We start from the raw sequence: 24,637 nt of genomic DNA on the forward strand, positions 1-24,637 counted from the left end.
CAAAGCAATATGGAGTAAATCAAGGTAAGAGCCTGCATGCACACTAGGAGGACAGGGTGGAGCTACCAGAAATTTGCACTTTATGCAAATTAGATGCCCAGCCCTCATTGGTTTCTTATAAAAGCCTCTGTATTCAACTGTAAAATGACAACCCTTTTCTGGGACCCCTCTCTGAGGCAGAGAGCTTTCTCTCTTTCTTTTGCTTATTAAACTGTTGTTCTAACCTCACCCTTGGCATGTCGCATTCTTGATTTTCTTGGCTGTGAGACAAAGAACTTTGGAAAAATTTAGTTTGTAGTTTAAAAGAGAAGAGCCCTTCCCAGAACAAAACTGCCTCTATAAATCTAATGAAAGGCCACCAGGTTAAAAGGATGAGAGGGGCCTGAATTCTGTTAAGATGCAGGTGTAATTAAAAGATTACCAGCCATTATACTGCAGGTCACAAGATTTACAACTTTCCCGGTTATTCCTGTAAGTACCATTACTATTATAGAAACTAAGTTTGGCTTTTTGAAATGTCTTTTCAGGCTTTTGCACTTCAAATAACCAAATGGTCCTGCCTAGACCAGCAATTCCTCTGTGGCTTCCACCCAGAAGTGGACTCAGTGCATGAAGACCATTTTCCACACCCCTTATGTTTGTATCCCCAGCCAATCAGCAGCACCCATTCCCTAGCCCCTTGCTTGACAAATGATTCTTGAAAAACCCTAGCCTTCAAATTTTCAGGGAGACTGATTTGAGTAATAATTAAATCCAGCATCACTCCCTCCTTCTCTGACCAAGTCAAATTGCCATACCTTAGCATCTTGTCCATCTCCATTAAACACTTCTCATATCTGAAATGTAATATGTGTTCTTGTCATTATTGGATTAAAAGCCATCTCTTCAACTAAACTGTTACCACTATAAGAGAAGGGTCTAGATATTTGGCATGTAAGAGCAAGTAAATAAATATTTATTTCAATGAATGAATGAATGAGAGGTGTGTGAATCTGGTCAAGTCTTTCCCAGTAAACACAGTAAACAGAGTTGGAGTAAACAGAGTTGGAGCCTGTGTTCTGGGGTTGTTCTGGGGACAAGAAGCAGTAGTGCACTAGGAAACACTGTTGTACAAGTATGAGTCCTGTTCTAGAGCTGCATGCTTTTCACTAAAAATCATAAGGTCTTGCTAGTCTCTCATGGACTTACATTTGGTGGAAAAGGGAAAAGTAGAGCATAGAAGAGATAAGAAGATCAATTTTACCTTTAATAAGAAAGGAGAGACAGGATGGGTCTCAGTTTATTTTACTATGCCAACTCGGAATCAAAGCAGTACATCAGGTTTTTATTTAAATGCAGCCAATTTAAAAATGAGTGATATATTCTAAGAAGGATTTTAATCTTTAGTGAGTCTTCCTTAGGTGTAAGTGTTGAATCTCTGTCCAATAGTTTTAGGGTTCATTTAATATTAAAAAAACCTCCAAAGCAGTTTATCATGGTAAAATGCAGCACTTACAAATGATATTTTCTTTTTCCCATTTTTGCCCCAGGGTGAAAATCTCAGCTGTTGCTGTTGTGACATCAGTTATAAAAATCTTATATTTTAGAAATCAAAAGTAAACGACAAGAGAAGATAGGAAAACAAGATTATCTTTAGTAAGAAAATTTGGGACATGAAGCAGGGGTGCTGGGTGGGAAGGGGGGAAGATGATTTCCCAGGCAGTCATCCTCATACTGTCTGATTTTCCTTTGCTGTCATTTCATTTTGTTACCCTACCAAAAATTTATATAAAGCAAGGTGCCTGGCATGTTATTTGTCCTCCATTTTATTAGTTAATAAGCATCAGTTTTAAAAGTGTAATTTACTTTAGCTGATTATAAGAAAACCATAAATCCCATATACTTGAGTTGCAATAGATTAAGAGGAAAGGGAAGGAATGCTGAGCTCTCCTTCATCATCACCAGAGTTCTTCAAGGTAATACGAGAGTCTCAAGGAGATCTCCAAAGATCACAGTTTAAGTTTGCAGTACTGGCAAAGAGCGAAACTAGATTCCAGGTTATGTCTATTGCACACAAGCCTTTTGTTCCCTTCTATGACTGCATTGCTTCCAGCATGAAGGTGATACCAGTTACACTGAAAAAATAAATGGTATGACTGGGAGAAAGCTTGCATGTGATTTTAAAATACAGTTATTTTTTGATAGTTAATACCTAAACCACTCTGCCTCAGGTACAAGATATGTTATGGTCGATTGAGGCAATATATAGTCTTTACATGCGAAAGGTCGGAGGGAGGGATTGTCAGAAAAGGTTCAGGTGTAAATAAGGACAAATTAACTGAAGAATACTGAACCAGAATATGGGGGAAAGAAGTTTTTCATTTTTATGTTATACAGCATGAAGCCCTTACTCCAGAGTCTAGAACTGAATTGATATTTGTGCGCTCTTTGGGGAATTTAACTACCACCCATAATGTTATTTCTAGGAAATGATCATCTCCTAATTTCAAATGACTCTAACTTGACTAACTTAGTAACAGATGTTCAGCATGCATTCCCTTTTTCTAAGTGAAGAATTGCCTGGAGTTTCTCAAAACACCATTATATGTACATAAATCTGTAGGTAGTATTTGTGTAAGTCTAAAACAGAGCCTACATGGCTACATGGTGCCTTGCTTAAAAGAAATCTGTTCCATTTGGAAAAGGGAGAGAATAATTATTGTCATTCATAACAAATTTTCCTTTTGTGTAGGTTTTGGAAATATGTTGATAACTCGTGGATAGTGATCAGGAAAACTCCATAAATGTTGAATTGAAAGATACTAATTTAATTGAATGTACTGTACTCTTTTACATCTGCATTTGACTCATGGATTAAGATTTTATTTATTTGGTTTCTGTTGCTTGTTTTTAAGTCCTTGAGTTGTCTATTTTTCAGAGCCTTAGATCCCTTAACTGACTGAATTTTCTCTGCAAATAGATAAAATTCCTGCCAGACAACACTGTAGGACTTAGAGGTCTGTTTATATGCTTATTTAAATCTCTGGCATGAGTAGGTATATAAAGCATTCTTTGGTTTGTAAATACTAGTTTCTTTACGGAATGTAACTGTGCCTCTTACCACTAGAATGAATTCATACCATCTATCTTCCTCTTCATCTTTAGATGTATTATTTACCCAGCTTTTAACTTTTCCAGTGTAAAGTAGTAATATCTCACTACAATAAGAAGATTAATAAACAAAGTATAAAGGGACTACTTTTGAAAAAATGTTTTAGAAACTCAGTGCTTTTGATTAGTAACCAGCCTTAGTACCAGAAAAACTTCAAAGTGTTCTCTAAACATTGAATTTTCATCAGTGATACTGCAAGCCTTAGTTCTCATCTTTCATGCTTACCATTGCAATAACTTCAAAAGGATAAAAAGAAAGAATGGTAATCTCTCAAAGCAACCTTGTGCTCAGGCCAGTAATCACATATTTAGCTATCATGCATTCACAACTAGATAATTGCCTCATTAAACTGTTTTAATAAATATAGTAATTAACTTTTTTTTTTTACAGAAAAGCAAACACTCAAATCATTCAGAAATGAAATCCAGAGCCCAAGGGATTTCTAGAAGAAAATGAAAAAGAATTAGATAGCGTCAAATATAGACATCTTCAAAGGGAAAGAGATCATTTAAACTTGCTTTTTACTTACTGAAATACGCTCTGCATATTTTATTGTTTTCATTATCTTGGTTATTATAATCCAGCCAGTGAATGTTCAAAGAACATAAAATCCTACAAATAAATAAACTGAATATAAGTGAATTTACAAAAAGAAAACAAGATCAAAAGTTTGACATGCAAGCTTTGATTCTGTAAAGCAATTGTATTTCCAACGGTGTTCCAGTATTATGATTTATCAGAAGAAGAAAACTTTAAAAAGTTTAAGCTTTACAACATTTTATTTTCATGCTGAATTTTCAGAGTATAAGTAACTTGCAAACCTTATCTGAATCTGCATAGTATTGTCAAAGTGTTCCAGTATTATATGATTTATCAGGAAATAAAAATTTAAAAGTTTTAAGCTTCATGACATTTTATTTTCATGTTGAATTTTCAGAGTATAAGTAACTTGGAAACTTTATCTAACTCTGCATAGTATTGTCAAAGTTTTGGGTGATAAACCCTTTCCAGAATTAGACAGTAGGCATTCTGGGTCAGTGTAGGAAGTTATAATGGATACCAATATTTGAACAAAAATTAGATTTATTATCACAGATAATGTGGTCAGCAAATAGGTGGTTGAGGGAGTACTAAAAACTATACCAGAGAGAACTTAAAGAGTGAGTGGTGAGTTGGAGGAGTGGTGGGTTGTGAAGTGGTAGCCTGGAACTAGAGGAGACCAAAAATTAGATTTCATTTGTGAATTTAGATTTGTATTTAAATCAGGAAATACCCTTATACCAGCAGCTTTCTAAAGCTTTCACCTGAATAAAATAGAAACAGCATTTAAAAAAAACAACATAATTCTTTCTATAAAATTATATATAGAACAAAGTAATTTACCTAGGTAATACATGTAAGAAATAGTTTTAAAAGCTATATTGGCTGGCAAGAAAAGGCAAGTATTTTACAATACGATGGTAAAAAGAAATAAAGAGAAATGAATGGGAGTCATTAACTATTCTCAGTGAACATATTTCTCCCTTAAATGCTGGAGTTTAAAAGTTATCCTTTTAGATGATTAGGGTATTATCTAGATCAGTGCTTCTTAAATTTATAGTGCGTAGAGGAAGCACCTGGGCATCTTTTTCAAGTGCAAGTCCTGATGCATCTGGCGTGGGATCTGAGATTCTTTGCTTTGAGCAAGCTTCTAGGTGGTGCAGATGCTTACACTTTGTACCACACTTTGAGTATGACCTAGATCAACCTTTATGGAACCTACATCTCATCAATCTCTCAAAGCATATGGACTAAGAAATACATGCTTTTTCAAGAAGAACATATGTTTAGAGGGTTCTGAAACAATAAGAAAAACTGGTAAGGTTTAAAATACAGAGAATTGTAGTTCCAATTTCGGCAGTACATTTTAACCATCAGCTTGTTATGTAAAATAGATGAGTAGGGCAGGTTAAAAATGATTGGTTTCTAAATACCAATGTTAAGTGAGGGGCTTAATCAGAAAGGCCTAATGAAGATCTTGGGGAAAGGGTGTGTGTGTGGATGGGTTGGTGTTGAAGTCAGAATGATCAAAGATGGGAAAACAAGCAAAGGAAGGGTGACAAGTTAAAAGCACTGTCCAGTGGATAGAGGAGAATATGGAAGAGATGACATTAGGCAACAGGCAAGATAGACTGAACTGGTTAGATTTGCAGATGAAAATGGGAGTTGAGAGTGACAACTTAGTCAGTTTAAAAACCTAGCACTATATAGATGTTAGTTCCACCTTCTACCAATAATAGGAGACAGGTAAGTTAAAATAATTCCTCCGAAATCCTGGAGAAATAATCATAATATACATACATGTATATGTATGTGTATATGTATATGTATATATGCATATGTATATCTACGTCTGTATTAAATTCTGAGTTTCCATCAGTGAAGTCATCGGGAATAATTTTTAGTTCATATATTTTCCAAATATCATTAGAAGAGACTCAGTAAGTAGGGCATTAATGTAAATAATCAGATTTAGCATTCTGAAACCCCAGAAAACAATAAAACATGAGAAAGACTTTAAGCTTTATAAAAATTTCTTGCTTACCTAAAGTGCATAACCTGAATCTAAACATGACACAAACTGAAATTAGACCACAGTTTACAAAATAATTGGCTTATGCACTTAAAAAAATGCCAATGTCGGTCGGGCAAGGTGGCTCACATCTGTAATCCCAGCACTTTGGGAGGCCAAGGCGGGCGGATCACGAGGTCAGAAGATCAAGACCATCCTGGCTAACACAGTGAAACCCCGTCTGTACTAAAAATACAAAAAAAATTAACTAGGTGTGGTGGCACATGCCTGTAATACCAGCTACTCGGGAGGCTGAGGCAGGAGAATCACTTGAACCCGGGAGGCAGAGGTTGCAGTGAGCCAAGATTGCGCCACTGCACTCCAGCCTGGGCGACAGAGTGAGACTCTATCTCCAAAAATAAAACAAAAACAAAAATGCCAGTGTTATGAGACTCAGGAAAATGCACATGAGTGTGCACATGTTCATGCACACACACACCCCCCTTAAGAACTGTTCCAGGTGAAAGGAAGCTAATGCGATGTGACAAAATGGACATACTTCATGATCTTGGATTTTCTATTGTTAGAAAGGACATCATTATGGGAAATCGGTGCAACCCGAATAAAGTCTGTAGATTAGATAATAGCACTGAATCAGTGTTTAGTGCCTGATTTTGACAATAGTACTGTGATGTGTAAAAAAATTCCTTGTTTTTAGCAAATGCACATTAATATAATTAGGGGAAAAGGCATAATGTCTGCAACCTACTCTCAACTCTTATGCTGTTTTAATCACTTATGTGTGTGCCTGTGTATACACATATTTTTATGTATTTATAAAAAATACATGTCAAAAATACATGCCATTTATATATCAAAAAATAAAAACTCCATAAGTCTTTATGGCTGCATTGAAAGCAGTAGGAAATTAGATAAATATTAGAGGGAAAACTAAGAACAGGATATAGGTCACGCATTTTGACACAGTTATTAGTTGACTTCTTTTCTTCTATCATCAATCTCCATACACCAAAGAAGAAAAGGTTTTCAATATAATTGTAAGTTGGAAAGTAATAACAGGAACATAATATGTTAGAAATAATGACAACTGGTACCTATTAACTCATCAAATCATTTCATGTATCTATGTTCATATTGAGAAGGCAACATCCTTAATATCATCTAGCTCACTATCATTTAATGAACCAGTCTGGAACTTTACCCAGGATAAATCATGTGATATTTATGTTTGCATATTTTTTAGTTAAAGTGAAAATAAGCCAAAAATCTAAATTGAACATAAAAGCAAGGGGAAACTCGGTTTTTAGGGAAATGATGAAGAGGATGGGATAGCGTATCAGTTTTTGAGAAAGGGGATATGAGATCACTGGAGAGGGGCTGCCTAACAGAAATGCAGGGTTCTAAATTCTAATTTTTGAAGAACATTGGTCCTAAGCTATCTTTCTATGAATAAAATATACTCTTTGGGGGTAAACACTGTGTAAATGGAATAGGCTATATTGTAATTAACAAGCAAGAAGGAGAATAACAAATCACTCATGCTCTCGAAGCCTATACTTACAAAGAGAAAGCAGGCACCGATCATGGCTGCTTTGACTGTTACATCTAGATCTGCAGGAACATGAATTCCAAAATTGTCAGCATTTGTGAAGACATCATTTACAAATCCTGACCAGTACTTTGAAATCTTCCCAATTGTAAGCTTTTCATTAATGGTTTTCACCTTTAGAAAGAAAATAAGGAGTATTAAATTTGAAAGTGAAAAAAGTTGGTTTTGTACTTCCAAGGATGTTTATTTCATGAGAGATTTGAATTATTTTATTTGTCATCTCCAAATGACACTTCCATGTTACTCATTCCATCATATAAGCATAGGTTTGTAAATTTAGCTTTTCAGTTTACTTTTTAGAAACTTTGCTTTTCTGACAGTTTTCTAGTCCATCATAATTCTTTTTCTTTTTTTGTATGCAGGATAAATAATTAAGGCTCAGCCACCACAAGATGGCAGCAGGTACATAGTTCAATTGAATTATCTAAGCATGAAGGCAATTTCTTTACCTGTGGTCCAGATCTTAAACCTGAATTCCGTATCTTAAAAATATAAAAGAAGATATGTTTGAAAAATATTTCAGGAGGAATTAAATGAATTTCTAGGCATAATTTGTAAACTTTCAAGTTTCAGTTGCTAAAATTTTATAATTATTAAAACATTTAAATATTATTGGACATTGTTAAATCACATTTTTATATTATACTCAGACATTTATTAGGTCAATCCTTTGTAACAAATCCTAAATCCAATTTTACATTAAAAAAGTCCTCCTGGCTAATGTGCCACATAGGAAGTTAAGACCAACTGGACATCAAAGTCTATCAGTCCTTCTCAGCTAGAAGGAGTTCACAAATCAACTTTATCAGTTATTCGTTTGTTTACTCTGCTTGCCATCCTGATGCTGAAAGTAATTCAAGAGAAACTATCACTTTTTTCAGGGTAGTGAAAGATAGAGAATAGAGAGAGTTACTTAGGACATTTCTATAGCATGAATGCTAAAACTCATGTTTAATATCTTTCTCAATCATATTACTCTTAGGAAAGTCATGCCAAATCCTTTGGGAACAGTGTGAAGTTAGAACAGTTCAGTTTGCAAAATTTCCATGGTATTTTATGTGCATAGTGTTTCCTGAAATCCTGAGAACTGAATGCCCTTGCTGAGATATTTATGTATGAATGCATGAAAAATAAATATACACTTTCAATTAAGCTGTCTCCTCTACCTAAGATGTATGTCCAGGACAACCTGTTAAGATAGTTTATATGGCTGCAGATCAAATTTGCAACTTTCTATTTTTTAAATATTCAATTCATACACATATAAGTTTTTTTTTAATTTTTTGTTTGTTTGTTTGTTTGTTTTTTACAAAACTAACTTAGCAGGTCTTGGAAACACAACTTTTGAGTTACTGCTGTTTTAATGCAACATGCTGCTGAAATGAGACCTACTGGGATATGTGATCACAAGGGCCATAGGAAAGAAGATACATAATTTAGGTGATTCTAAACTATATTTATTGGCTTTATGGCATGTGTCCTGTGATTCTACATTAATAAAACATGCTGAAAAGAGAATGAAGTGCTAATTTTCAAAATCAGGAAATATTGGTTATCTTAAAAAAGTAAAACTATATGTCCAAAAATTTTTGATGTTCAAAGTCTTGGACACATTAAAATCGCAACACATTTACTATTCTAATCAAAGAGATACAGTAGCTTTGTCCATAAAACACATAGAATTATATTTAGCTAAATATGCTTTTGTTATATTAAATTTATTAAAATTATTTTGAATAATACTTACACTGGTCTATGACATATGATACGATGGCCAAGGTGATAAATTTTGTAATATTATTTTTTAAAAATCTTTGGACTTTATATCTCTGGATTTACATATTCCTATTCTTAGCATGTACAATATGGGCTGATTACATTATATTACAAATATGTTATTTTTCTGAACTTATCTGAGATGAAATTAATTTGAACATATAAAAAATTGAATTATATTGCAAAAAAAAATCAGGACCTAAATGAAAACTTCTTTCATTTTGTCAATTGTACCTCAAAATTCACATCGCCAAAACAGCCACATGTCGCACAAGGACCAACAATTTTCAAAATGTCTTCTTTGTTTGCATTTTGGATTGTGAATTTAGGCAGAAAGGGGTCCCACTTCTGTGCAACGTAACCAACTATAGTACCAGGAGGGGCTTGGATTTCTAACTGCAAGAAGAGATAATGACAAAATAAGATTTTCTTAGGTTATCATATTTTAATTTTACTATAATGTCAATTTACCTGTAAACAATATACTGTTATAAAATTATTTTGATATCCTATAAATCATTCTAAATATCTGCTTTTAAGGATACAGATTTTATAAAATATTTTACAGAGAACAAAGAAATTCACTGTATAAACATATGTTTAGCACAGTGCACTAAAAGTCTTTGTCTTATTTCACTAAAGAGAATCTACCCAACGACTATCTTCTGACCCTGGGACAGTGGCTTCTTTGTCATTTTATCCCAAGTACAACAGTTGTTCAACCACTGAAGCTGTTCCTATGCAGTAACTCACATCTACTCCTTCTAATTGTAGCCACAACACTCATCTCTTTTATCAATTATTGAGTATTCATACTTTTTTCAGTCAGATTATAAACTCCCAGATTATCTGCATTTAATTGAAAACAAATGCTTCTTGCAGAGTTGTAGTCATTAAACACGAGTTTGATTGCTGGTTCGTGGCTTCCACAGTGTTGGAGACTAGTAGTTGGATTTTTGCATTATCAGGCATTACTTTAGTATTTGACTCCATTACCGTTACATATTTATGTAATCAAATCAAATATTTTGTAAAATAAATTGGGGGCGGGTACAAATTTTTAAAATGTTTGCATTTAAACCAAGCCATCTCTCCATCATCTGATCTCATTTTGACTTTTCTTATTAAGTTCATAGTCTTATGCATATGTCTGTAACATTCTTGGATAGATAAAAGTGATTTCAACTAGACTGCTCAGAATTAATATAGATTTGTTCTGGGGTGGCTTTTAAAGTTATTAATTTGCTATTGACCAAATTTTTTAAAAAGTTACTAATAGGTATCAAGATATATATTATGTTTAATTTATGACCCTGTACTACCATTAAAGAAAACATTAATTATCAAAAATTTTTAAATGAGCATAATTCTGTGATCATAATGACTACACTCTCTTGGGGCATATTAATATTAAATATCCTCAGTAGACGGATGGAAATTCTTGGGCTCCATGCATGAGCACTTCAGTCATCTTATCACTTAGTCAGATGCTTGCCTAAAGATAGTTGGAGAATTAGCTTTGATATATGTTATTAGAAACTTCCCTAAATAACCATCTTTCATATTAATATTTTCCCATCATCCTAAGGTCAGTACTTATCCACAGGTTCTAACAGAGAAGATTGGGCCTAAGTTAGGACACCTGGATCAAGTCCCATCTATGATATTTCCTGATTTCTTGAATGTATAGTCATAGGTTAGCGGCCTCCACTCTCCTTCCTTGACTGCAAAATGTAGAGAGTAATTATTTCTAGCTCCTAGAGATTTCATGACTCTATTCTTGCTCATGAGTAGAATATCCTGGTATCAAAGCCAGCAAAGTAAGTAAAGTTCTATGTCAATTGAACTGCGTATGTCAATGAAAGTTATTATTATAGGTCTACTAAATAATAATGTAAATCTATTATATATTAAAATAAAATAATTGAATTATTTCCTGTAGAACAATAACATTGTCTTGCCAAACCTTGGGTTTTTTCATAAACGGGTAAATGTGTGAGATTCCATAATAAATAATAATAGCTATCCAAGAGGACACCTTAGAGGAGTTTAGTATCACTTAGCACTTTCTGGACTTTGCTCCAGTTGGAGAAGACAAAGGGCATATATGCCCAATCGTGGAACCTGTAGACATTACAATTACATGACTACTATAGAGATTCCAGAGGTCTATCTCATTTACATGATGCATGAGCTGTCCTCAACAGTTTACATCACGAAAGCCACCATAGTTTTTGGTTGGAAAGGAAAAAAAATTTAGTGAATCACCAAATCCTCAAGCTGATCTGATCCTAAAGGAACAACATACTATTAATAATTGAAACAACTGGCAGGTTAATTGCCTCATTGCTCCAAATGAATTCCTTTTAAAGAAACAAATGCTAATTTTAAAAATCAAAAAAGGCAACCATAGCCAGTAACTAACCTCTTGGAGGTAGCAAGGACACCAGCAGCTGTTACATCTCAAGGGCCTATTCACTGTAATGACCTCTCGACCTGAGTTATCTGTGATCCTCAGGGTGCAAGATCGCAGAGTGGAACAGAAAGTACGATTGAAGCAGATGCTTTCCTCCACTGCAAAGTAAATTCTTTGTCCCAAGCTGTTTTTAATCTCATATTTGTTGGAGGTCTCAGTACCAAGTATCACTGATGGAGCAAAATAAACCATTTTTTATAAAAACTTTTTTTTCCTTAGTATTGATAACTGTAAATAAAGAGGAGATGTCATTAAAAGAATACAGTGTCTGATCACTTATTAAGTATATGGTATCTTCTTCACACAAATTTATTTCTGTGCTCTAAATCTGTAGGACTTAGCCATAGAAATAAAAGTAAATGGTGAGAATAAAGCTATATAATTAATTAATATTTATTCCAGATATATGACCTACTTGAGAACATATAGTGTACCTTTTCACTAAAGGACAAATGCTTTAAAGAGTAATTTATAACTCAAAAAATAATTGTATTATTTATATAGAACTATTGGCACCATATGGTGATAATAGTGATTTTGTCTAAAATATTTGCTGGTAATATATCTAAAGTTGTATGCTATCCGGCTATTTCAATTTTCACATATATTTAGGAATAATATAGAGCACCAAAACCAGAAAATACTCAAGTAATTTGAATCCAGTTAGTCATGCTTGTAAATTTGTAGATTCTTAAATAATTTTCCTATTTGGTAAATCACTGATAAAATGATAAAACAGTAACATTTTGTTTTGATAACTTTTTGTTATTTAGTTAAAACCGCGGTTTCCATTTTTGAAATTATTAAGAAATTTAAATGATTAGCATCCATGGAAATAATCAAATACGTTTTACTATTTTAAAGTAGATGTAATGTCAGAATTTGAATGGCAATATCACCAAAGATTCAGAGTTTTATGCTTCTATTTTATCTAAATAAGACTAATAATTTTACTTTTAGCTTTTAATTAAAAAAAGACCTAGTACTCTTTTTGATCTAATTCTGTTTTACACATTTAACTTTCTCGTTTATAACATCTTTAGATGTAAAGAAACTTGTGAAAACTAAAATATTTTCAATAGTTTTAATAAATGCATAATATATATAATGCACTTACTTCCAAGCAGCTCCACCTGCTGGTGTATAATTATCAGGTCTAACTGTAAAGGATGACATAAAGGAAATAAAAAGTATTACATCACATCGAAAACCTTTGGAGATACTACTATTACCCTATTTACTACGTTGCATAAAATTAGGTGATTTTCATGCTTTCTATTAGGAAAACGGTTGAAAATATCTCACATTTTATAATGCAAAAGAATGTAACTTTTTTTTTTTTATTATTTAAGTAAAAATTTAGAAGAACCCTGAAAATTCCAAGGCAGCATTGAGCAAGAATAAGAATAGGAACGGAGCTGGGCGCAGTTCCTATATTTACTCCAGAAGTAAATCCCGTACTTCTGGAGGTCAAGGTAGGCAGATTGCTTGAGCCCAGGAGTTCGAGACCATCCTGCGCAAAATGGCAAACCCCTGTCTTTACAAAAAATACAAAAATTAGCTGACTGTGGTGGTATGTGCCTCTAGTCCCAGCTACACTGGAGAGAGGCGGAGATGGGAAGATCGTTTGATCCTGGGAGGTTGCGGTTGCGGTTGCGGGGAACCATGAGCCCAGTACACTCCAGCCTGGTCCCCAGAGGGAAACTCTGTCTCAATTAAAAAAAAAAAAAAAAAAAAGGAGGCGGAGACAGAACTACATGTTAACTCTGCGATAATGAGAAAATTAGAGTTGATCTTGAAAACAAGAGTTTGTGAAGATTTTTAAACAATCTCTGAATTATAATGTTTAAGATGTTTTACAATTCAATTTTTTTTTAAATATAGGAAACAACACAATAATGATTTGAATGCCTGGCCTCTCCTCTTAACCTCTGCCTACCTCTACTATCACTCTGTCAAACTACAACTCATTTCTTTCAGTGATGGAATAAACTTGTTAAACCTGAAAAGTTATTGTATATATTTTTCTCTCATTCACACTTTCCTATGGACTAAAAATAAAAATGAGTTCCTGCGGATGCCAACAAAATACCAATCTAAGTCAAATAAATGTTATGGCACTAAATACATTACAAAATTTGACTTATGTAATTAAAAATAAAGTTAATTTACAGAGATAAAGTATCCACAGATAATTGAGAAATGACTATTAAAATAAAAAGTCTGCAATGCAAATTGTTTTTTAAAGGAAATATGAAAGTTCTGTTCTTATAAAGTAATTTATTTGTGCTTATTTTATTTTTATTTTTATTTTTTGAACAGAGTTCAGCTTTGTGGCCCAGGCTGGAGTGCAGTGGCACGATCTTGGCTCACTGCAACCTCCACCTCCTGGGTTCAAGCAATTCTCGTGCCTCAGCCACCTGAGCAGTTGGGATTACAGGTGCTCACCACCATGCTTGGGTAATTTTCGTACTTTTAGTAGAGACACAGGGTTTCGCCGTGTTGGCCAGACTGGTCTCAAACTCCTGACCTCAAGTGATCCACCCACCTCAGCCTCTCAAAGTGCTGACATTACAGGTATGAGTCACTGTGTCTGGCCTATTTGTGTTTATTTTCAATCTGATATTCAGTACTTGAAGATCCAGTAATGCAAAAGCATGAACACTGAATATGCTGCTGATCATTGTATTTTCTAATGCTTCATTTTTCATTCCACCTTAAAATTTTCTTCCCCATATTCTCCCTTCGCATTAATAAACTCACCAGTAACTTTTAAACTAACCAGTCATTACTAAAATTTGGTATTGAGTGGACATTACAATCTCAGAACATTTGAAGCTACGTGATTTCCCTCATTGTCCTTGTATGTCCTAAGGTGGAGGTAAAACTAATATCATTTTCTCTATTTAAATCTTCTTATTGATAAAATAATATGTGTGGCTACTTTTTTAAGGTTCGCAAAAATTATTTTTCCAAAACTAATTTATGATCGAATATATTCTAAAACCTAAATTAACAATAATGACAAAGCTTTTTATTAGAAAAAAAAATACTTGACCAAGTCTTTAGTAATGTACTGCATTAGTTTTGTTATCTTCTGAGGAAAATGGAGTGGTAAGCCTCAACAAGGATGTACATTATTATTTAGCAGTTGATCTATGCACAAGTAACTTAGAAATAGAGATCTGTGTGGTCAAAAATAAAGTGGGAGTTTAGGTACTCTGAATACTGATGTCGTGAATCAAGTTTTAGTGTTGAAATTTAGAAACTATTAATTGAAATCCACCTGACAATGAAAAAGAAGTAGTACCCCTCTAATATCCAACAACAGCAGCTTTTTAAATTGAATAACTACCATAAGGTAGTCACTGTGCTAGATGTTTAGACAGTGTCTGATTTAATCCTCACAAAAACTTGGAGAGATAAATATCATTAATTTTAAACGTGAGGAAACAAGCCCACAGAGATTAAGTAATTTGCCCACGATCACAGAACTTGTAAATGGCCATCAATTCTACCATGCATTCTACTCTGTTTCTTTACTGACATCACTATGCTAAATTTAAGGGAAATAAATCTCAAGTGACAATATGAAACTTGAATACCTTTCATATTTTCTTACTTTTATACCCTCCCCACCCTCTGTAATAACATTTGATTTGCTTTCTCTGTGAAATAATCTCCTGGATTTGGGGGAGTTGTTTTTGGTCGTTCTTGTAGTTTTCTTTAAATAGCACATAGCCACTTATAAACCATGGCCCAAAGGGACATTTTTCATTCTTTTTCTATTGATTGATAGACTAGGAATTTTGAAAACTTTAAACAGATTGAATTATACATTTAGGTGTCATGGCAAGTAAAACTTAACTCCTTAAGTATGAAAGCTGTAGAAATGAAAATACAATGAGAGGGTTAGATGTATGGCTTAAGAATTAATTTTCTTAAAAAATCACGTTGACAGGTATCAATTATTCCATTTGATATACGTATTTCAAAATAAATTGGATATTTATATGTTTTGTAGACTTTACCTCATTATTCTTACATACAGGTGACTAAACTATAATAATTATTCTTTGACACTTTGACACTATACAATAAAATGTTATTGACTGTATGAACATGTAAATCTAATCTGTAATGAATTTATCAATTTTATTCTTAGATTTAATATACATTATATAGATAAACACTCATATACGTATATTTTCTTTTTTTTTTTTTTTTTTTTTTTTTTTTTTTTCTTTTTTTTTGAGATGGAGTCTGGCTCTGTCGCCCCGGCTGGGGTGCAGTGGCCGGATCTCAGCTCACTGCAAGCTCCGCCTCCCGGGTTCACGCCATTCTCCGGCCTCAGCCTCCCGAGTAGCTGGGACTACAGGTGCCCGCCACCTCGCCCGGCTAGTTTTTTGTATTTTTTAGTAGAGACGGGGTTTCACCGTGTTAGCCAGGATAGTCTCGATCTCCTGACCTCGTGATCTACCCGCCTCCGCCTCCCAAAGTGCTGGGATTACAGGCTTGAGCCACTGCGGCCGGCCCCGTATATTTTCAAATTGTTTATGGAAACAAGATTCTCAATAGTAATTGGATGGACTTAATTAAAAGAGAATAATGTTAAAATATTTTATTTTATTTAAATTTTTTAATTTAGAAAGATATTTATTGTATATTTCCTGTTTATTCATTGATTAATGTACTATTTCCAAATGTTCATTATTTTATTTGATTTTTGTGACTTTCAGAGAAAACGTAGCATCTAAAAATTCATTTTGTATTGTGCCTCTTCCAGACTCATGGCATAACACTTTTGAAATGCTCATTCATGGTTTTATATGTGCACTGCTTTAAAGTAAATAAAATAAATGTTCTTTTAGTATAAAGTGAGGAAATTATCTTTCTCTTTAGAAGTAGAATATTCAACAATTGGTGGCATATTTTTTTTTTCTTGGAACGATTAACAAAGGTATATTTTGGCCGGGCGCGGTGGCTCACGCCTGTAATCCCAGCACTTTGGGAGGCCGAGGCAGGCGGATCACGAGGTCAGGAGATCGAGACCATCCTGGCTAACACTGTGAAACCCCGTCTCTACTAAAAAAAAAATGCAAAAAATTAGCCGGGCGAGGCGGCGGGCGCCTGTAGTCCCAGCTACTCGGGAGGCTGAGGCAGGAGAATGGCGTGAACCCGGGAGGCGGAGCTTGCAGTGAGCCGAGATCGCGCCACTGCACTCCAGCCTGGGCGACTAAGCGAGACTCTGTCTCAAAAAAAAAAAAAAAAAAAAAAAAAAAAAAAAAAAAAAAAAAAAAAAAAAACCAAAGGTATATTTTTGGAAAATTTATTCCATTTTAGAACCAAAGCCAGTGGGTTCATATCTCTACTTACTGAACGTAACAAAAATGTATTCATGTCAAGCATCTGGCTCCGGGTGTGTCATCATTCATGAATGGAAGAAGAATATGTGATGACCATATGTGATCATCAAACTTCAGCCCTCTGGCACTGGTATATCACTTTTATACTTGGCAAAACCTTGTCTGACAACATTCCCAAACAGCTTGCAGCAGTTAATCAACTCTAGTCAGCTATTACAGCTGATCCTTTCTGCAGATGGAAGATGGTAGGTTCACGTTTCCAGCTCTTTTACATATCTCCCTGAGCTCTCCAGTCTCTAAAGTACATTTGTCTGCCAGTGGGTTTCTGGAGAAGGCATCTGCAATTATAAACATTTTACCAGGAACATATGCTGCATGCAGCTTAAACCCTATCAGGCATAACAGAAATCTCTTGTACCTTAAGGGAATTAACACAGAGATTTGATTTTGATAAAGGAGATAGACTTTATAGTTTGAAAGAATGCCAAACAAGCTGAAAATTGCAGCAGATGTGCTGACATCTCAATATTAGTGTAATTGTACTTCTAATCTTTTTTTAGGATAAAATACAAAAGCAAAAATAATATACATACACGAATAGCAATAGCTATTTATATGCCATAAAATTCAGATAGTGATATTTTGATTGATTTATTGTAAGGTTTGAATCCTGCCTACTCTACAATGACTGGAACAGTGACTATATCCAATAGCAATATGCTCTTTTAAGCAAATTGGCCTGGAGATGCAGTGGTATCAGCAGACAATGTTCACTTTATAACTGCTTTCTCTTGGATTTGTGTCCTCCTCTTGAGATTCAGTTGAGGACATTGAGCTCTCAGCTCATTGCTGAAGTCTCTTTCAAGTACTTTGATCCTTAAGAACCTCTCTCTCCTCTATACACCTGAACAAATTACAATAGTGTGCTTATCAATCATTTGTATATAGGCATGCACTTTGCATTAACTTTTTTTTTATTGTCTTTGCCATTTAGGTTGCAGAACTTTTGGGTGACAGGGGCTAGGTTTCATGCTATTTTTATATGTCTCCTAGATACATTAGAAAATTTTTTCTTCTTCTTTTTTTTTTTTCCCCAAGTCAGAGTCTCACTCTATCACCCAATCTGGTGTGATCACAGCTCACTGCAGCCTTGATCTTCCTGGGCTCAGGTGATCCTCCCACCTCAGCATCCTGAGTCTATACACCTGAACAAATTACAATAGTGTGCTTATCAATCATTTGTATATAGGCATGCACTTTGCATTAACTTTTTTTTTTTTTTGTCTTGCCATTCAGGTTGCAGAACTTTTGGGTGACAGGGGCTAGGTTTCATGCTTTTTATATGTCTCGAGTATAGCAAGCACTCGACAAATATTCTTTAATTAAATAGCTGTAGGTGACTAGATACATTAGAAAATTTTTTCTTTTTTTTTTTTTTTTTCCCAAGTCAGAGTCTCACTCTATCACCCAATCTGGTGTGATCACAGCTCACTGCAGCCTTGATCTTCCTGGGCTCAGGTGATCCTCCCACCTCAGCATCCTGAGTAGCTCGGGCCACATGCAAATGTCACCATGCCCTGCTAATTTTTGTAGAGATGGGGTTTTTATCATGTTGCCCAGCCTGGTATGGAACTCCTGGCTTATCCGCCTGCCTTGGGCTCCCAAAATGATGGGATTACAGGCATGAACCACCATGCCTGGCATATTAGACAATTTCTTGAGGAAAAATTTGCTGACACCTTGATCAATGAACAAGTGGCTAAACATGCTAAACAGCTCCATCAAAAATATTTAGCCTCATCATTCTGTCAAATAAATAAGGAAGATAAAAGTAGTAATAAGACACACTTTTAAAAATAGTATAAATAAATAAAATTAATATTTTACAATTTTATGATTTATAATGCTTTTTTCACTTCAGTAAATTATTGGTTAAAGTCTTTCAACCTTGATTGAAAAGTCAGAAAGAAAGTTTGTATTAATTTTAAGGGTAGAACTATCTGTAGGAATAGAAAGATAAAAACACCTGGCTTAAATATTCTAGACCCGGAGGGAGACTGACTGTTGGCAGGAAACTTCTTGGCAAAGGGCGACTCAGCTGCCATGCTTGGTTCCCTGGATTGGAAGATGAGGCAGGAAGGCTTTGGTCTGGGTCTGGAACTCCAGGAAGAAAACTAGGCAGACCTCTTCTTTGGTTCTGGGCATCTGCAAGAGAATGGAAATCCCAATCCATATTTAAATTTAGGCCATTTTATTTAGTCCTTCTTAAAATATTTGTTACTTCTTGATTGATAGGATAGTTTATCTCCTGCCTCTCATTTTAATGCCCTTTTCCTTATTTTCACTACTCACTGCCGTTACCACTTGTCCCCTAAGTTAGAAAAAAAGAAGGGCAGGAGACTTCCGGTAGTAGTTGTGAGAAAAAGTTGAATTTAGCCAAAATAAATGACTTTAGAAAAAATATGCGTATGTGTATATGTGTGTGTGTATATGTAATTACTTGCGCATATATATATACACTTACTGCATATATATTTATATGCATACATAAATTATATATTATATAAATATACAAAGCAAAATGTGGAGAGTAATTATTGGTTACTTTATACATATATAAATTATATATTATATAAACATATATAAGTATATACATATAAATTGATGTTACTTGAATATATATGCAGTAATATATGTCTATCTATTTATATATATACTTATTTTTATATATTTATGTTTATATAAGTCTATATATAACCAATAATAGTTTGAAGCTATGCATCCTTTTGTAGCTCACCCACTATTACAAAATATAAAAGATATCAGAACCAAATAATTATATAAAGTTTGACTAAAATTTTTAGAGAGGATACCTGTTTTCTAAATTATTGCCAGGTAAATATGTTACAATTTAATCGTCTTTTACTTTGAAATTTGGGGGTTTATTATTTACTTTGCATTGCTCTGTATAATTTTATGTATAACCCCTAATAAGGTGGTATATGCAAAGGCCTTTTTGTTTAAAAATATAAATGATAGCTTTTCTATGATTTTTTTCTTCTCACATAACTACCATTTGGATATATCTCTCATTAGATATCTTTTTTTTCAAAGAATATCAGTATATTTACTTCTCATGTTTAGTAATCAATAAAGTGTTAGAGCTTTCACAAGTGCATTCAGTTAGTTTATCCACATTATGCTGTTTTAGATTGGGTATAGATGTGAAGCAAGGTTTGTGACAGATATTTTCAAATATAAGAAGGGCCATTACGAAGACAAGCAATTCAGATTGTCCTAAAGACATATAAAAGAGAAGGGCAAGGAAATTGCTTCTGCATTGACAACAAGTAGGAAATTTATAACAGCTACACAAAGATTTGAATAAGTATTCTCATTACTCACATACCAAAATTGAAGTGGAATCTCTACAATTAGCAGCAAATTACAATGTTCTCACTTCAGCAATGTGTCTCAGACTCATGAAGGTTTGTATGTGTGTGGGGGGGGTGGTGGGGAAGAAATATCTTTATCTTTTAAATCTGTGAAAAATAAATTCTAAAAATGCATTTGGGTTTCCTTTGGTGGTAGTAAATTTCTCATCATTAAGAAAACTCAAGCATATTCTGAATTCATTCATTCATTCATTCATTTATTCATGAAGTAAATTCATTCATTTATTTATTTAACCTTAAGGTTATTAGAATAAACTGAGTTTATTATTATTAGTGTAGGGCCATTCGGTTTGTACTGGTCTGTGATATGTAGAATGTAGACATGCTTTATGGTTAGGATCGAATGGAATAACTTGTCAAATGGCCCCACTAAAATACAGCCTAATACTGACAATACTATAGCAGTTTGGTTTCCACAAGGACCCCCATGCTGAACTTCTCATACATCTGGGGCAGATACAAAGGATATAGGTTTTAGACCTCCCCTTGCTCTTGAGAACATCTCCTCAATGGGATCCTAAGAAGTAAACCCAGAGAAAGACTATGTAACACTATGTCAGATTTGGGAGAAGAGCTAATGGCCATTAATATAGCAATAATGACTCAAAATATTAAAAGGTAATAAACAATAAACATTTTTTCTTTAGCATTAGTGCAAAATGTACCATTATCACTTTCAGAAAAACATAGAGGCAAAATTATGATCTAGGGAAAACTAGTTCACAATGATAAAATCCAGAATAGTGGTCCATCTTGGGAAAGAGAGGATGCATGGCTATTGGCTAGAAAGAGAACTTAATAGAATCTAGAAATGTCTATATCTTGATCTTGGTGGTGGTCATGAGTGTGTCCTTATTTTAAAAATCATGGAGCCTAGGTTTTGTGCTCTTTATGTCCTTCACTGCACATATTATCTCTCAATTAAAAACCATGTGTAGGGATCAATTTCTAACAATAGCTGGTATAAGATTATTATTTTCTCTCTCACTGTAAACTTAATTGTTAAAGGGACTCACAGATTACCCCAATTTTATCCTGTAAATTATGTTTGCTGTAACAAAATGCTGTAGGTTATGGAGGATTTGGCAAGTCACTGTACATTCCCACCCAGGCCTGGAGGGCCTTAGACTTCACAGCAGGTCCAGAGGCATTAATGCACTTGAGGCTCAGAGGATATTATGTCCAAAGTCTTTATTTAGGAGTAGAGTATGGGTGAGTCTCTGCCTGAGACTGTTGAGAGACATCAGTATTCTGCGCTCACCTGCTGCTGCTTCTGGGATTTTAGTTCACATTGAAGCAACCTTTGGAGACAGCTCTTGCTCAGTTCAGATCACCCTGTTTGAGAGCAACTTGCTCTTAAATTCTGTTAATTTCTACTGAGTCAGGGGGTTCCAGATCACACAAATGTCTCTTCAGTTCTAATGGCACCCGGCATTTAGACTGTCTTTTGGTTTAGTAGTGCTGATTGATCTGCCTATGAAATGTGTGAAATGTACACTTAGTCTGCGTTCCCTGGGAAAATGGGAATTGCCAATATAGTTACTGGGCAAGAAAACATTATGTTATAAATTATGTCTTTATATACAGTTGAAGAAAACTATCTGCAAAAGTGTTTTACTTAGATAATGGTGATAATTTGACTTGTCTTAAACAAGGTATCTAATTCACAAGAAAGCTTTGTTGTCACTTATAGTCTCCTAGGTAGTATGAAGTCTCTAATAGGTGTTTTATCCACTCCATGTATTAAATATTTTGAGGTGGGTGCAGAAGGAGGGTCAGTTTTCCACCTGAAGTTTTGCTTCTAAGTTTAGACTTGGGTCTTTATCATTATGGAACATCACTGCTTCCTGGTAGATTAATCATATTTTGACATAATATTACTTTCCAGTCACAAGTTTCTTCAAAGACTCAGACCACCAGATGAAGAAGGAACTCCTTTGAATTTCTTACTGGCTTTGAATTTCTATCTACTCTTTTAAAAATGTATAACTAGCTTATAAATATTTTATACACTCTGCAACTCTTTACCTTGCAGGCTACAGTATTGCTGTAACTCTTATTTTATAAAGTGACAAAGTATTTTGGACTAAATGTTAGTGTCAGCCTTAAATGAAAGGAAATATTTGTCAAGGTTTTTTGTTTGTCTTCAGACAGAAAAAATGATGACACATATATCAAATTCATGATTTTGCTATTTCACATGTATATTTTACAATTTGTGTGAGCTTTCCCAGTGATTCTGAGGGACCGAGGGACTGGTCTACATTAAAGATTGATAAAAATGGAAAGATTATCTCATTTGTTTCATATTAAACAGTGTCCAAAAGTATGTTTTGATAAAGGAAGAAAGTAAGCATACACATTTGTTTGAATGGATCACTAATTTAGGATACTGCAAATTGATGGGCCCTACTATCCTATCTGTAATTAATTTAAAAGGTTTTCACCAATTATACTAATCATAATTCTTCATGCTAAAACTTTTAATTATAGCCTAGGCTTTAATGGTTCATTCTGACAATGAAAGGAGAGCACGTTATAATTTTATTTTTTATACAGTTTCACAAGTGTTTTTAGTGAGATTGCAGCTTACTTTAAAAACAACTATATCTCTTGTCTTTTGAGAATTTCTTTAAAGTAAGATAACAGTTATGATATTTTTGCAGTTTTAGGAATTTGAGAAAAAACTCATCAGTCCTACTCCCAAAAGTCTGCTAAGTGATCTGCGTGCTTAAAGTAGATATTTTCTGTTTGTTTTCTATCTTTAATTTACCACAAGGAAATTTCAAGGTATTTTTGCTTTATAATTCAGAAATACTTATTTCTAGCCAATCAAATTTAAGAATCAATAATAACACCTGTCAGATTCTTTATAATAAACGGTTATATCACATAATTTGAATAACAAATGGGAAATTAAAACTTAGAGAGTGTAACTGGATTGTTTGTAACTCAAAGGATAAATGGGATGGATTTATGGGATGGATATCCCATTCCCCTTTATGTCCTATTTCACATTGCCTGCTTGTATCAAAACATCTCATGTATCCCATAGGTATATATACCTACTATGTACCCACATAAATTTTTAAAATTTTAATTTTTAAAAAATTATTAAATTGCACTTTAACACTTTCTGACTTATGTGTGAAAAGTTTTCTTCAAATCCTTTTAAACTTAAAATATCACCCTGTCCTTACGTTTAACATTAAAGATTCTCATTCTAAACTTTGCTATGCAGCTTTTCTTATTAATTCACTATGTTTGTGTTCATGATAACTAAAACATCGTTTACATCTGAACTTTTACAGTCTGTCAGATAGAGTGTTTTTAAATTTAACTCAACATGCTCCTGGGAGTTAGAATTTTAAAATCACAATGTTCAAAAGTGACAAATAACAGCTTTTAAGATACCAATCTAACTGGTTGTAACACATCCATAATTGTTTATTTTTAGTCATAATATAAGAAAAAAATTATTAGTTGGTTATATTTACTCTTACCTTTAGAGGCCATGAAGATGTCTGAGTCACTTCTTCAAAGGCTGCCAGGTTGGAAAACAAAGGCTTTTCTTGTTGCAGCAAGGAGAGAAAACGCAGCATGAATAAAACTTCAGAAGGTGTTTGTCTACCACTTGTCAGCTTACATATAACAGAGGAAGGGAGTCCCTTGCTGTTTCTAGACTTCCGGATTTTATCGGTTTGGACAACAGAGTGAGATGAAACTGTCACAAAAGTAAACACTGTTCAGAAACCATCATATAACTTTGGTGGCTGACGGAACAATTTAAAAATAATAAAAATCAGAAAGGAAAACACACAACACTCATTTTAAGTGTCTTTTTTTTTTTTACCAAGTTGTTTTTGTATTTCTTAGAACATACATGCTTTCATTCAGTCTTATATCAGAAATATCCTGTATTTCTTAATTTCTAGAAGTCTCCATTCCAGATTCTGTGATAAAACCTCCTATCGTGTAAATTTTTGACAGTTCTAAATACAATTCTTTACATGTTGAAAATGTTTGAACATTATTATTCTTATTTTTCTTTTGGCTTTATCTCCATCCCTTCAACTCAAAACAAACAAGAAGAGGATATATTCCTTACGACTATAAAAATACATCTTTATTTTCATTTTTTAATTGAATTTGATTAATCAGAGACATTGGAATATACAAACCTTCAATAGCCTTGCAAAGCGAATCAAAATTTAGATGATATTTAACTGCAT

The 24,637-nt window shown here is 33.9% G+C and overlaps 1 protein-coding gene across 2 annotated transcripts in view; it reads right to left on the reverse strand.

Moving 5' to 3' along the window:
* Positions 1-24,055, reverse strand: part of PLSCR5 (phospholipid scramblase family member 5) — a 29,887-nt gene extending 5,832 nt beyond the window's left edge. Inside the window, exons 1-8 of one of the 2 annotated variants that reach the window (XM_050782134.1) lie at positions 23,909-24,055; positions 18,977-19,155; positions 12,702-12,744; positions 11,534-11,754; positions 9,343-9,504; positions 7,285-7,446; positions 3,681-3,763; positions 3,488-3,593 (exon numbers count right to left, since the gene is read on the reverse strand). In XM_050782134.1, coding sequence (XP_050638091.1) covers positions 3,725-3,763; positions 7,285-7,446; positions 9,343-9,504; positions 11,534-11,754; positions 12,702-12,744; positions 18,977-19,155; positions 23,909-23,921 — 819 coding nt within the window. In that variant the 5' untranslated portion in view covers positions 23,922-24,055 and the 3' untranslated portion in view covers positions 3,488-3,593; positions 3,681-3,724. Of the gene's footprint in view, positions 1-3,487; positions 3,594-3,680; positions 3,764-7,284; positions 7,447-9,342; positions 9,505-11,533; positions 11,755-12,701; positions 12,745-18,976; positions 19,156-23,908 lie in introns of those variants that run through there. The other variant, XM_050782135.1, reaches the window with a different exon arrangement.
* Positions 24,056-24,637: the final 582 nt, after the last annotated feature.

Source organism: Macaca thibetana, chromosome 2 (assembly GCF_024542745.1).
Source record: "Macaca thibetana thibetana isolate TM-01 chromosome 2, ASM2454274v1, whole genome shotgun sequence".
Lineage (NCBI taxonomy): Eukaryota > Metazoa > Chordata > Mammalia > Primates > Cercopithecidae > Macaca > Macaca thibetana.